General features: G+C 38.5%; 1 protein-coding gene across 1 annotated transcript in view; it reads right to left on the bottom strand.

Moving 5' to 3' along the window:
• The window catches only part of ntf3 (neurotrophin 3), a 103809-nt gene extending 96102 nt beyond the window's left edge, over positions 1 to 7707 (bottom strand). The window contains exon 1 of the mRNA XM_036132399.1: positions 7543 to 7707. Within this exon, the coding sequence (XP_035988292.1) occupies positions 7543 to 7560 (18 nt within the window). The 5' untranslated portion in view covers positions 7561 to 7707. The remainder of the gene's footprint in view (positions 1 to 7542) is intronic.
• Between the last annotated feature and the right edge of the window lie 8570 nt (positions 7708 to 16277).

A 16277-nucleotide genomic window follows, 5' to 3' on the forward strand; every position in this document is an offset into this window, starting at 1 on the left:
AGAGAGGAAAATAGGCTAAGAGAGAGAAGTGTGTCGAGAACAGAGTTGGAAAAATAGGGAAGGTAAGATCCAGATGAGGGATTTAAGGAATATGAAGATTGCTGGCACAGGAAGGAAGATTACCAGACAGCAGGACAGTTGAACCATGACATTGCCAATATCCCGGGAAGCATCACCTTTAGAGATCATGTTCCCTATCTGTTCTGTCACTGGGAATTCTTCTAATACAACTGATATTACTACTACTACTACTACAACCGATACTACTACTACTACTACTACTACTACTACTACCGATACTACTACAACTACTGCTGATACTACTACTACTACTACTACTACTACTAATGATACTATTGCTGCTACTGCTACTACTACTGCTACTACAACAACTACTACTGATACTACTACTATTACTACTACTAATACAACTACTACTAGTAGTAGTACTGCTGATACTACTACTACTACTGCTACTACTACAAATTCCTTCAAATTCTTCAAATTTTTCATATTCCTTCAAATTCTTTCAAATTCTTCTTATTGTTCAAATGGTTCAATTTCTTCAAATTTTTAAAAATCTTCAAATTTTTAAAAATCTTCAAATTCTTCAAATCTTTCAAATTCTTCAAATTCCTTCAAAGTCTTCTGATACAACTGATATTACTACTACTACTATAACAACAACCGATACTACTCCTACTACTACTGATACTACTACTACTACTACTACTACTAATGATACTACTGCTGCTACTGCTACTACTACTTATACTGATACTGATACTACAACAACTACTAATGATACTACTACCATTACTACTACTACTACTACTACTACGGCTCCGCGAGTCGATCCGCGCAAAACTTGTCGTCTAAATATTTTAGGCTAAAATATTAAACTGTTTATTTGTTTTTCTTTTTTTCTTCAATCCCACCGTTATCTTTAGTAATTTCTGCCAAAAGCTGCAGCATTTTGATTTAATCCATCTGAATGCAGTATTTGCAAGCCATTCTCTGATTGGATGGAAAGAAACCTGTCTGTGATTGACTGGTGAGTTGGACATTTTCAAGTCGTGAGCGTAGAGACAGAGTTGAGCAAGCGCACAGCTGGTGTTGAGCGTGGAAGGAAAAGGTCGAGCGCGCGAGCAGAGATGGAACTGAGCGCAAGGAGGACAGTGGGTTGAGAAGAGTTTTTCAAAGTTAAGCAAGCGCCAGACCGGTTTTAAGCGTGCGCATGTTGTCTCACTGTAGGCTCGGATTGGTTCCTGTGCGCTCAATCAGAAGGCACAAATATCGCTCCATACTTGAGCACCCCCTGCCTAGAAGCCAAGGAACTGCCGGCCTCACCTACAAACAGTTCTTTGCCGGTTATGATCGCCCAGCAGCGCACGAAAACATGTTACCTGAATACAGTTTGATGACCAATCACAATTCGTAATCCACGTATATTAAATTGTGGAAAATCAGTTCATAACTGTTTGAACAATTGAATGTATGATCTGCATTCACAGAACGGAAGCCAGCGCAGTTAACATGGGATTGCGCAATCCCAGGGGAGGCCAAGCTCGCTGCATCCTCACTGGCTTCGCTATCAAGCGCCACCAAGGATTTACATGAAAAATAGCGAGAAGTCTGCGATTTTAAATAGCATATGATAAAAAATTATGAAATTAGATTAAAAAAAGAACTTTTATTACAAATGACTGAGTGAATCACAAATTTATATTATGTTATCATCATTATATATTTTCTTTCTTTCCATGATGACAAGTGAGGCCTGGCCTCACTTGCCTCCCCCGACTGCACGTCACTGATGTATATAGCAAAAAGACTTCCTTTTTGCTGTGAAAGCACAGAGAGGAAAATAGGCTAAGAGGGAGAAGTGTGTTGAGAACAGAGTTGGAAAAATAGGGAAGGTAAGATCCAGATGAGGGATTAAATGATTATGAAGATTGCTGGCACAGGAAGGAAGATTACCAGACAGCAGGACAGTTGAACCATGACATTGCCAATATCCCGGGAAGCATCACCTTTAGAGATCATGTTCCCTATCTGTTCTGTCACTGGGAATTGTAGCATGTGGACGAAAACAACAAGTAGGGGGATTGTTGGACATTGCAATGCTGATGATTAAGATTAGGACAAAAAAAAAGTGTAAAGGTTATAGGAAGGAAAGTCCAGACTTTCTGCGTTGAACTACCTGTACACACTTCCACTGAGAACAAAGATCCATCTAATCCACATCCTTGCAGCTTGTTTTGCTCTAACTAGTCATAAGAATGTGCAGCACATAAACACTCTGCCAAATGTGTAAACCATCCCGGAGCAGCCAGGACTGTAAGACTGCAAGCCTATAGCATTGGAGAAACCTCAAACACCGAGTGAAGTATTGCAAATATGCTGGGAATTACCTCAACTATACAGTGGCCCAGGGCCACCGTTACAAATATCAACAACATACAGAAAGAATAAAAGATCAGAAGAAAAATATTATCTAACCTGCTACTCCAAAATAATGTAGATACTTGACCCAGCACTATATTGGCACAAATCTTTCTGTTGTTTTAAAATACTTGAGCTCCACTTGACTTTATTGTGAAAACCCTTTGGCATTCTCAAAAGTGATGACAACCGACAAGAAGCTTTGCTGAGTGCTTTTATAGTTGTAGCGAAATTGGTGGAGGGCTGCTGCTCTTTCAGGAGGTAATGTTTCCTCACAGTATGTGTTTAGACATTACCACTTAATATATTTGTACTGCTGGCTCACTGTCATCTCTGCCACTTCTATCCATACAATTTCACGAATATTTTCCTTTTATGTCAGAGTGCATTGTAAATTATTATTTAATGCCAATTGAAGGTATTAACTACTCAACAGAATCCCAATTTTCAAAATTCTAAAATATTCCTCCAAAAGTTAAATATATGTGGATATCATCAGCAAAGACGTGCTTTCTAACAATAGATCTCAAAGACAACCTATAAAATGAGAAACACAGTGGACCCAGAATGAACCCATGTGGAGCGCCACAAGTGATGGGAGCTGCTGAAGAGAAAACCTTCTGAACAGATAAGTCAATCATACTGGGAGCTAAGACTGGGACATCCCACTAATGCTGACGACACATACAAGTTTCGACATCAGGATTGCATGATCTAAAATATCAAAGGCTTAGGCATGTCTATAGGCAAACATGCAACAAAAATTCTTCATAGCACTATTCTGGTGTTTTCATTCTTTCTAATGCATTTTATGTTACATTTTCCTAGGTTTTAACCTGCTAGTTCAAAGATTATAAATGCCATGCTTAGCTCCAGGTCAGTTTGCTCTTTTCATCCCTATTTTGTACCTGCACATTACCGTTTTGTCTGTTTTCCCCTACCTTCACTTAATACCTGTTGAGAGCTGAATAGCCATATATTTAAATCAATGCATATTTATTTATTTTTGGTTGAACTAAAGTATTTGACTATAGTCATTCGGTGAATGACCTAATAGATTCATTCCCAAAAATTCTCAAACCCCTCATCTAATTAAAGAACAAGCTGTTTTGTTTTTATTTTCAAACAATTTGGATTGTCGCATTCACTTTGGTTCCCGATCTCTATTTTGCCAGCTGGTACTAATTAAATGTGACATATTACTATTGATTCCACTCCAAACCTGACGCAACACATTCTGGAATAGATTTTGTATTTTTGGACACAAAAACTCAGAAACAAACAACTGCTGTAAGTTCCACATGGTGATGGGATGAAAGACAAGCTCCCAAAATGCTGCTATTTAAAGAGCCTAAATTTTACAGTGTTTGAAAGAACCAATGTAAACTGCCTAATCATTTGAAGTTGGTAGCTAGAGCACAAGTACTATTGATTTTGTCATCGTGAACACATTTAACAGATTTTTGAGAGTTCTCACACAAAGCATACTGATCAGGCAAAGTACAATCCAATCCAACTTTATTTATAAAGCACTTTAAATACACAGAGACCACAGTGCTGTACAAAAAACACAAATTGATGTATGTTCAGCTGAGCACTTGTAAACCTTAGTTTTGCAACTTCAGAATATTTTTTTTTAGTACAGTTTATTTTCAGAATAAGAGAAGTGTTTTTCACAAAGTGGTAATGCTCACGTGCAATGCTAATAAAACCAGCATCAGTAAAGCTGTGCTTCAAATAATTTTCTAAAATCAAATCAAACTAAACTGAAGATGGACGGATGGACGGACGGACGGACATAACAAAGAAATTGAATTTCCATGACATACAGCAGGTCCGTCACTCAAACATTCCGTTAGTCATATCAGTCTGTTCTCATCTGAGTGAACTGGACATGACCCCATGCAGCTACCCAGCTATTTTTCAATACCCAATTTCAACCTCACTGGCTATTTGTCACTTGCATCGTGTACGTCAGGCTAACATTCTTTGATGCTGGGACTTCAGAGCACTTGCTCCAATCAGTCTTTTAAACTAATGTTTAAATGGGATTTTCCCTTTTATTGAGGTGAAAATCTTTGACAGAGATCTGAATTGCCTGCACAAGGCAGACAGTGATCAAGCTAACGTGGTGTGCCTATTTTGAGAAATTCTCCTTGCAAATTTCTGGAAATGGGGTAAATAGCACCTATGGCTTGACATTAGGAGAGGTGAAAAACAAATGTAATACATAGCATTCTGACCCAGTCACTCATGGGAGTGCAACTGAAACATATGCTGATGAAATAACCCTGATGATCCGCCAAGACCGCCCTGTTTTTTGGCTGAAGCAAACTCAGGAACATGAAAGCGGTTTGATCATATGTGTGTACTTTAATAAAGCACCTTAAAAGATTGCACCACTATACCAGAATCTTCCTGGCAAAGATGCATGCAAGCGGCAAAGCCTAACCACAAGCGCACAATGATAAACATGTCCATTGCTATATGTTCAAAGTTCAGCGTCTGAGATAATTTCTTTTGAGAATGAGTTTGCACTGTTCTTGACCTTTGACCTTCGACTTCTTGGCAGCCAGCACCATTAGCTTGAAAGTTGCACAGTCCTTTTTGTTCTTAGTTTGTAAAGGTTTTTCTAAAGGTTTTATAGCAGCAAATTGGAAATATAGTGACGCACTAAAGTATTCACACCTCTTTTGACGTTTCCACAATTTGTCGAGTTAAAACCACAGGTGTCTGTATAGTTTAAATTTGCATCATTCAAGTGGAAGGAAAATGACACATGGTTTTCTTAACAATAGAAATACAAAAATACAATAGAAAAGTGTGGCGTGCATTTGTATTCAGTTTGTTTGTTTGTTTATGTTATGGCGATTGTACTGAAACAACAATTTCCCTCTGGGATTATTAAAGTATATTGATTCTGATTCAGTCCCCTTTACTCTGATACCTTATGGGTGGAGCACATTTCCATCAGAAATGCGCTCCACCCATGAGTAATTTAATCTCTGCATGAATTCAGCTGCCCTGTTTCTGGCCTCAGAGGTTTGTTAAAGATCATTAGTAAACAAACAGCATCCCGAAAACCAAGGAATACAGCAGCCAGGTCTGGGAGGAAGTTGTGGACAAGTTTAAAGCACATTTAGGTTCAATAACTGACGCTTTGAATATATGTCCCGGAGCTCTTTTCAGTCTATCATCTGAAAAGGGAAGATCACATGATAACGCAAAAGGATTGTTCACCTAAACTGACATGAGAACATTAATTGGAGAAGTAGCCACAGGGCAATTGGGATCTCTGCAGGAACTGCACAAATCCACAGCGCACATGTCTTCTGGACAATTAATGCTTAATGGAAACCCCTGTTGAAATCCAACAAGAAGAATTACATTTTAACATACTCCATGTAGAGCAAACATGTGGAAGAAGGGGTTTTGGTAAGTAGAGACTTAAATGTAGTCCAAAATTGTGCATTTTGAAGTCTTGATGGAGTCAAGTCTAAGTCTGCACCCTGAACACAACATCTCCTGCTGACACAGAAGTGGCAGTATCATGCTGTGGGAACCCATACCCTTTCTCCCATTCTTGCTAAAGAAAAGCATCTCCAACATGTGTAAAATGTGACCATAACATGCCCGACGTTATCCTTTTCATCAGCTTTCCTGTTCCTTCTGAAGAACAGTGTACAGTGGACAGTGCAGCTGATTGGAGTTAATAGGAAGATGGATGGGGTTGAACAGAGTGTAATTGTGGAAGAAAACCTGTTACGGCCTGCAAAAAATTGCAACTCGGGCAGAGGTTTACCTTGCAGCAAGACAGTGACCATAAACATACATGGATCCACAGTTCAATAGTTTAATTCCACATAGATTCATGTTTTATAATGTCAAGATGAACATCTTGACTGATTTACGCAAGAACACAAGAAAGAAACAGTGGCCAGACTTGAAAATTGATTGAAGGCAACTGGCTATCCAGTGGCCTATACCATAAAATGTGAATAAAACACATTGTCGTCTGCCTGTACTATACTTGAAGCAGTTCCCATTAGCTCCACCCATAAACTATTGAAAAAAACCCAGCTCTCCATTTTTTTTTAAACCTATTAATCTCTCTCTCTCTCTCTCTCTCTCTCTCTCTCTCTCTCTTTTTTTTTTTCTTTTTTTTTTGGGGGGGGGGGGGGGGGGGATTTTGTTTGCATGCCCCATGTTTTACCTGATCCAAAACTGTTAACCCCCCAAAGATAGTTCAGTCTTACAGTTTGTTTGTCCTTTCTGAGCAGGACTATTTGCATTCACCAACAATTATGCAATTATGCACGCATGTAGTAGGAGCGGTTTGTGCGCAGCGCAGCGGTGGTGGAGAGGGGGTTGAAACAAACACATTGAAGATATAGCCTGTCTTTGTTTTGAGAGTCATCTGTTGCATATCAGCTTTCACACCTTCAAACCGCGCGCAAGGTCCACAATTAACGCGTGGGGAACCGAAAGGCGCAAGCTGAACCACTTTCGCGTGCACGGAACCAGATCACCAGCATTGACTGCTGGGGCTTTTAAAAACAAACGGCGTCCCTAACAGCAATATGCATTTCTCAGTGTGCGTGTGTGTGTGTGTGTGTGTGTGTGTGTGTGTGTGTGTGTGTGTGTGTGTGTGTGTGTGTGTGTGTGTGTGTGTGTGTGTGTGTGTGTGTGTGTGTTTGGAAATACATCCCTTTTGTCTACCTGTACACAAGAGAGACAAGTAAAAAAATCAGTGCGTCCACGCTGTCTTGCCTTGAAGGAGCGCACAATGCGCGTCTTCCATTATACTGTTTTCCTACTTGAAATCAAACACAACCTGCATACATTAATGTTCCTGGACATATCTTAAGGAGAGACAATAGAAATGAAATGTAAAATATGATTTTAGAACGCAAAACTCCAAATCTGACTGACCTCGGCTTACATGTTCAAAGCGCTTCTTTGGAAACTTTTCAAAGTTGTTGCAGAATTAGGTTCATATTCTCAGTTTCCATTCTATCAAATTTCCATGTAAGGCTGAAAAAAAAACTTGGCACACAGAAAAAACACCACAACAATAATAATACAAAATGCTCCTACCGTAATAAAGGTAACCATAGCATCGACGGGTTAGTATCCAACAGAGTCGACATGAATGTGACTGATTCTCATACAGAATATCTTGGCGAAAACTTCCAATTTTTCTGAGGACTGCCGCCAGTCAGTGCGCCACACTGGATCTGTGCGGGAGAGGAGAAGATTAGGGTGTGCGCAATTTTCTCTCTCTCTCTCTCTCTCTCTCTCTCTCTCTCTCTCTCTCTCTCTCTCTCTCTCTCTCTCTCTCTCTCTCTCTCTCTCTCTCTCTCTCTCTCTCTCTCTCTCTCTATCTCTCTCTCTCTCTCTCTCTCTCTCTCTCTCTCTCTCTCTCTCTCTCTCTCTCTCTCTCTCGGCGCAGGACAGCCGCGGTTGCGTGCACCTCTGGACGCTGTGTCACTGGAGAGCCTGCTGACATGAATTAGAGTAGAGGTGCGGGCCTGCGTGTTGAACGAAACCAAAAGTCATGGACCCACGCAAACAATAGACCAAGCAATAGCTCTTACGCTGCAATTGACTGCAGAGCCGATCCAAGATCATTTGAGGCCCTTGGCAGTAATTTGTATGTGTCCACCTACAACAGGGTGACCATCTTTTCAGTTGCACAAAAGAGGACAATTGGTCTTTTTGTTTTATACTTTGCTTTGTTTTTCTCTGTATGTTTGTTATTATTTTTAACTGTAAAGAAAAATAAAACATAAAAAAATTATTGGTTGCTCATCTCCCCATCCATATTTTGCTGTTGAGTTAATCTTCCTTATCACTTTTTGGTTTGGGGGGATTTGGAGATTTCCACACAACACTGAACTCTCCTTAAATATAAATCAATGCATGATCACATACCTGCTGCCAAGCTGCTCTATCCATTTTTTTTCCTCCAGTGGAAACCTTGTGATTAGGATTTTATAAATAAAGTTAGGAATTTTCTTTCAATGTGCTCTTCTCTCCTCAAGTATGAGGGATTGCTGCAAAGCCATGGACAATGCAGACGACTCTCCCTTTAGCTCTACGCTTTTCCAGGAGTGAATGCTGCTTGTTGGGACTTTAAAGCAATCAACTGGTACCCTTATTTAGGAAAGGTTTTGACCAGTCTGTATAATATGATTATGACTTTGACTCTCGAGGCACTTTACAATATGACTTTGTAAAGTGCCTCAAGATGACATGTTTCATGAATTGGCGCTATATAAATAAAATTTAATTGAATTGAAAATTTAATTATGCCTGCGCATCTAGGTTGCCAGGGCCATGTCTTTGAATAACAGGTATCATAAAATAATCTGATTCAAGGAAGAATTACACAAAAAGCACCAATAGATACAGAGAGCTACACCTCAAGAAGAAGCGTTAGGTAACCAATTAGAGACCGGCAAGAAGTCACATGGAAGCCAAAAGTGTGAAAAGATACACGTATACTCATAACTTTTTAATTTATAATTTACTTTTATCACTACACTTTTTTCCTGTAATTTTGTTGGGTGGAATTATGAGAGAGAAATAGTGTTCAGATGAAGAATCTCTGTGTGTATTTTGATCTGGGTCTATCACCAGAAATCTACAGTAAAATAATGAAATATTTATTACAGATATAGTATGTGTTCCTTCTGTAGAAACCAAAGAGAGTTCTACATCAGCTCTCAGGAGCTGCAAGAAATAAAATCCTGAAAATAAGACAAAAGCACTTTTCACTCGTCATTTAATAGCTCAAGAAATATGTAAATATTACAAATATGCACAATGTAAATAAGCATATTTCTATTCTTGACTAAATAATTTAGGGTAAAATATTCAAGTGTTTATTTTCTTATGTTCTCTTGTGTTTTTCTTTAGTCTCACGGTATTGTTTGGTAACTTCCGTCCCTAGTTGCTGCATTTTGATTTGCTGGTTGTGGTTGGTTGTTTTTATCCATCCACATGCAATATTTGCAAGAAATACTCTGATTGGATTAAAAAGACCTGGCTGGTGTTGTGGTTAATTTACATAGACCCAGTCCCAATACTTGTACTACACCCTACTCTCTATGAAGCATGCACCTGGTAGAAGTGCACATAAGGGATCGAATGTGTAGGTCACAAGTATGCAAAATTGGAGAATGTGGACAGTACACATTATGTCCTCAACTTGCACCTCTGTGTCTTAACTGTGACATCAAAAATGATGGGATGTCACTATTTCTGCTATCTTTATTGTTAGAAATAATTAAAATTGCAACAAACAATTATTTTGAAGAGAATAAAGTGCAAGAACTGAAAGGATTGTGTAGAGTGGGTATATTGCTACGTATATAAAAAAAATAATGGAAAATAGTAATATTGTCAAAACATATACCCAAAATAAATCTTAAATGACTACATAACATATGTTGTGTGCCTTTCATTAATGATAACACATTGTTGTGACATTGTTTTATTTTAAATGTAGAGTATAAGTCTTTTGCACTCAAAACTACGATATGCTGTTTTATGACTTGCATGCTTGGCATATTTTCGCTTTTTTGCTCAAAACGTGACATGCAGCAATGAATTGTGGGTATAACTTAGAATTTGCACAGATACATTGTGGGTAATACACTTCGGCGAAGCCAGCTTCAATGCAAAGTGTGGAATCAAGGGCACAACGTGGTGAAAGACCACTCTGGAGAATTGGGATATACTACAGACTCAAACCCTCAGGTGGAATGCGCATTTGAGCGACACAATGGTGGAAGTGCGAGTATGAGCTGACCAAGCAGAGTGGGAGTTTGTAGGAGTTGAGCAAGTGCAGGACACGACAGCAGCTCAAGGGTGACGTCAACAGGCAAAAAAGGATTTGTATTCCATGCATTGCACCAGTCAATTTTAGTGCTAAATCTTCTGATCCTGTGAAAAACTGGACATTTTCATTAATCAATGAAACCATTAATCTACGAACCACAAATCTATGAACCCAGAAATAAATGTTACTTGCTCCTTTAACTTCACTCTTTAAGGATCTAAGTAGTTTTAGAGTCGGTAGATAAAGTTCAGTTGGTTGCACTTTACAGTTTTCTGTCACTAGGTGTCACTGTATCCTCTACATTGGGCCTTCAGAAGACAATTCTGTGGATTTTAAATTGTGGATTTAAATTTAAACTACAAAAATATTTCTGTATATCTGCTTATATTCAAAGAAACCTTTACTCAACATGCTGTATTTCACTCTTCATGCTGGAGAATTATTGCCAGCGTATGACTAAGCAATAGTCATACACCACAAGAAGTCCCTTAATGCAGCCTTTTGTTCAAAGTAATGTAAATGTTTTATCATTACAGGGGTAACACGTCTTTAGCTAGCAGGTGCTAGAGGCTCTCCACATGACATGACAGCTGTGTTATTACCCTGAACAGAGGGGGAAATTATAAAATATTTAAGAACAAGAGACGTTTTAGAGCAGGGTTCACCAACATGGGGCCCTCAGGCATTAAATAGCCCCTGAGGACCACATGTGGTGCCCACGAGCCTGTTCTTAAAAAAACACAATCCACCAGTGAACTGCAACTTCATTTTATTCAGTTACTCTTCTTGTTTATTCACACTTGCATTTATATAGATTTAAAATGACATTATCCATAAAAAAGCATGAAAAATGTGTTTATTTTGTATAAAGTTAAGTTCAAAGGTCATTATTGGTAGCCCTTTGTGTGACACAACACCAATGGAGTGCCTCTCTGTTTCAAAAAGACTGGTGATCCCTGTTTTAGAGGGAAGGGGGCTTGGAGAACAGAAAGGAACTCAGCTGATCAAGACTAAGTTATTAAAAAAATTAAGTACAATTGAAACATGAACAGAACATGGAATAAAGGGAAGGAACCAGACCCGGCGGGGACCGTGCCCGCCCGCTGAGCACGGCATGCCCACCCTGGACTGGAAGTTGTTTTTTATTTTTATTTTTTCCTCGGAGAGGCCATCGTTCACTTACTGGCTATCGTATTAGTACTATCTTTGATGTGTCAATCATACAATTTAACCAATCAAACCAACGACTGAAGGCAACATGCTAGCCAATCACAGCTGGAGAGGGGCAAGTCATTGGGTCATAAGTTCATAGCCTTCAGAGAGATGCGGAATGGCTGTGGTCACCGTCAGTGTTGGTAGAGCGGGATGGATATTCGGTCTGATTACCAAACAATTAGAAGAAATAACAACAACGCAAACAAGAGCGAGCTGGAAGCAGCGCTATTAATTTCTGTTTGAAACGTCAGCACTGAGTTCAACATTGGAGTAAACATTCACGCTAGTAGGGTTAGCTAGGACAGCTAGCAGCACAAGGAGCAGAACCAAGCAGGAAAACTGCCAAACTGAAGAAACTTGGGTTACTTGTAGGCAGAAGGGAACTCTTTGTTCTGAGCCTTGTTCTCCTAGCTGCTGTAATTACAGAACCTGCTAGTATGAATTTTTACTTCAGTCAGTGTTCAGCCTGACACCAGTGCTCATGTTTATCAAAGTGTATGATGAAGCTTGACTTTTGTGTCCAGACACAGCTCAACAGGTTGCCACATCTCACTATCAGTTTCCAGCATAAAACCTGCCCAATTTAAAAGAAAAAACAAGCCCAAATCTGAAACTCTCTCATGTTAAAAGCATAGAACTATTAAACACATAAGAACTATTAAACACATAAGAACATGCCATTAGCGCACAACTGTGAAAAAAATGGAAAAAAAAAAACTTAGCGCATACGTACTCCGCACAAAATAAACAATCAGGCAACCAAATAACACACGAGATCACTTTAACAATCATGATATATCAACCGGAAAAAAAACTTTTGTCAACAGCTTCCCAACATGAGTAATAAATCTAATAAAAACATAATTTCTCTTACAGAATATAGCTCAATCAAACATTTCTCTTACACACAACCATGAAATATTTTTAAGTTGATTAGTAGAACTCAATCCATCTTGGAGCGTTTACATTGACCAATACAATTTCATAGTGACACTTTATTAAACATTATTCTTTTCTTATTTTATTATAACTATTAATCAGTATTATTCATTATAACTATTGATGTCAGATTCGACTAATTTCAAAAATGAATTGACCAGTAAAATGAGTTCAAGAAGATGGCATTTAATTAAAATGCTTTTAGTTTTCATTCAGACATAGAAAACTATTTTAATATATTGTGGTAGTAAATCTTTCTAAAAGCCCAACAAATGTTGGGAAAAGCTTCCCAAATTTTTACAACCTGCCCATAAGCTAGTTTTTGTTCCAGCTCAATGTGTTCAAAAGAAGCCTAACTGGGTGGAAACCTGCCTAATTTGGCAACACTGACTACACTATTCCTTTTTGTTTGTTCGATATTTTAGATTTTGGGATTTTATTGAGAATTTCTTTCTCAGTAATGTAGGAGTAGTCACGGAGCCACTGTTCAGCCTGTAGCATATAAAATGTTTTTTGAAAAAGTATGCCCCCTGAAAAGTTTTAATGCCCCCCCCCCGTAATTTGTTTCTGCAGATTCATCTAAATAGTGCTACTCTTTCTATTAGGAATCTAAACATGAAATTGCAAACAGGAGACAGGAGTTTGCCATCTCTCTCATCTAAATAATCATGTATTCATGCATCAAAAACAAAGAGTTAAAAAGACGAAGAAGCATCACACTCTAGGGGTGATCACACTCAGAGGGAGTGGAATGGTCTGGGGCTGCTTTGCTACTTCAGGACCTGGATGGTTCGGTGTAATTGATTAAACCACACATTCTGCTCTCTAGCAGAAAATCTTGAAGGATACTGTCCAACCATTTCGTCCATTACCGGAAGCTCTAACTGACTAGCGTTATGCAGCAAAACTGTTGTCACACTAGCAACTGATTGAGAAACTGTGGCATGACCTTGAACAGGCCGCTTATTTTAGCAAACACTTGATGGCAACTGTTGCAGCCAATGACGAAAAAACTATTTATCAAAATTGGGGGCATTCATTTTTATTTTTTTACATAAGACTGCACAATGGTGCAACTGGTGGCACTGTTGCCTTACAGCAGGTCCAGTATTAAAACCACAACTTGGGGTCTTTCTGCATGGACTTTGCATGTTCTCCCCATGCATATTTGGGTTCTCTCTGTGTACTCTGACTTTCTCCCATGGTCAAAAATCGTAACTGTCATCTCTGTGCCCCATGATGTTTTCTGAAACAAAATAGTGGAAAGATGTAAATGAGTTTTCTTCTGTAAAAGTTCCTTATCAAGTATTGGAGAAGTCACAGTATTTGTTTTCAAATCCATCCAAATGGGCCGCAGTTTACTCTATGGAAAAACATGTACATTAAAAAAAATCATGATCACAAGAAATAGGACACCCAGCATCACATAACAAAGTAAATGTTGAAAGAAGAGTTTAAGACAAAAAGGGAAACAGAAGAAAACAGGGAGGCTGAAACAATGTGAGGAGGTTATGTCTCTCTGCTCTACTGCCACCCAGACATGTAGACAAATATACAGCGGAAGTAAGGAGTCATGTGGTATGTGTGTGTACCAATGAACACGCTACCTATGGCTCTGACAGAGTGGAACATGTTTAACATTTCAGAGCAAACACAGACCTTCCATTGAAGGGAAGTGTTTGTGTTGACAGTAGCTCATAATGGACTACTGGTCTTTAGGAACTAGTGGGAGGACTGTCAGTCTGTGTGTGTGTGTGTGTGTGTGTGTGTATGCGTGTGCGTGCAACTATTTTCTCTTTTAGGGTATTTGTATGAATAAGGGAAAAATAACAGTCTTCATCATCTAAAAAATTCCTTGCTGATAAGTTTATAATTTGGATTTCCAAAACAGTACAAACATATGAATGAATTTGGCACATATGTGTATTTATTTATTTATTTGACAGGGACAGTACAATTAAACATTGCAACCAAACAGGTGGCCGATGTCCAAGTACATAAGGCTTGTAGCCATGGGCTAATTTGCAGCCTTCGTCACAGGTCAGGCTTTTAAAATGTGTAAGCATTAAGGTTAGTAACGACACACAAATGCATAAAAAACAAGAGAGGTTAAAACAAACAATACAGTACAAGCCAGTTTAGTGCTCACACTTTTGATTGTCTTTGAGCCATTTTTTCAATCTTGTGGAGAAAAGTGGAACATCAGTCTGTGACTTAAGCTCCAGAGGCAAAGAGTTCCAGAGATGTGATGCTTTCACTGAGAAGGCGGACTGACCCATAGATGTCCGACATCTTTTAATCCTGCAGTTCCCACTAGCTTCAGCTCTTGTCCTGATTCCTTCATTTGCATACTTTAGAACAAATTTACTTCAGGGGCAAGACCATTAAGGCATTTAAAAATAGCTTTTAAAAATGAGAAATGAGAATACTTACAGACACCCTAGCTTTGAAGACTATATGAAAGCATTGGCCAGTTGGACAATATTAAGTCAACTTCTATAACATTTTGAAAGGTTGTAATACATGGAGAGATGTCATCTTTGACCATTCCTCTGCACAATCTCTTTGTCCTCTTCTCAGCAGGTTTTCAATGGGATTTAGGTTTTGGGACTAAGATAGCCATGGATGAATGTAGATTTATGTCTGGTAAACCATCAGTTTATTTACTCATATGTTTTGGATCATTATCCTACTGAAAGACCCATTGACACCATATTTTTGGTTTTCTGACAGAGCTCTCTAAATTCTTATTTGCTTGTAGTTCAAAGAATTCACTAAAGGATACAGTTCACATGCAAAAATAGCATACTTGAGCTGTCTCATCAGCAACACTGTTATAAAGGATTTAAGTTTAGCACAAATCCCTACTATTACCTTAAGTGACCATGCAACAGTAACAATGACGACGATGATAGAAAAACATTAACACCGCATGTAAAACATTGGAGGTTTAGCATATTACTTAAAGGTGAACATTTTACCAGGTCTTGTCAAAGGGAGAGGACAGATTGTTTAAAGATAATTAATCAACTTAATATGTCTGTTGTTGTTTGAGAGGCAGTAAAAGTTATGTGTGGCAAAAGAATTGATCACATACGGAACAAATTTGCAATTGATCTGGGGCCGTTCTTCGTACGTCGCTAACTCAGTTAGCTGGATTTGATTGTTGACGATTTGGCGAGCAGGCTTAGTTCATGTAAACAGGATTAGATCGCAGCTGTATAAGCGGAGGAGATAGGGAAGTCTGTCGTAGCCATGACCATTTTTACGACAGCAACCTGTTGCAGAAGGTGCAAGAATAATTTGCAGAGTTTTTCGAATTAATCGCATATTGCGCAATAGACAGGATCCTTTAGCGCAGCGTGACAGTGTAATTGTAGAGAGATTTTTCTTGGTGGCTGTTATAAACAGACAAGCACATCATTTAACAGTGGCTTTTAAAGAGGAAAAAGTGGTGTTAGAGCCATAAATAGAAAATATTTAAGTTATTTGTATGATGGTTTGCTTTTTATTTTTATCATATTCAGTAAGAAGATTTGTTCAGGCCATTTTATTGTGAAGTTTAGTTTTACTTTGAAAGGCTTGCTTCCTGTAGAGCCGTATATTGTATTAGAAAAAACTATGGATGGATTATCTAGACATGGAGTAATACAGTTTTACCATGTTAACTGTGTATGACTTGGAAAAGGAGGAACTTAATTTTTTTATAGATAAAGATTTTTTTTTTTGTAAAAATTCCCAGTTTGCACATGTCCTTTACTTCCAGTGTCTAAGGAATGACACCGAAATTTGGATCTCTTGACATAACAAGTGCCTTTTTAAAATAAAGTAT

This window comes from Fundulus heteroclitus, unplaced genomic scaffold (assembly GCF_011125445.2).
Source record: "Fundulus heteroclitus isolate FHET01 unplaced genomic scaffold, MU-UCD_Fhet_4.1 scaffold_50, whole genome shotgun sequence".
NCBI classification, from domain to species: Eukaryota; Metazoa; Chordata; class Actinopteri; order Cyprinodontiformes; family Fundulidae; genus Fundulus; species Fundulus heteroclitus.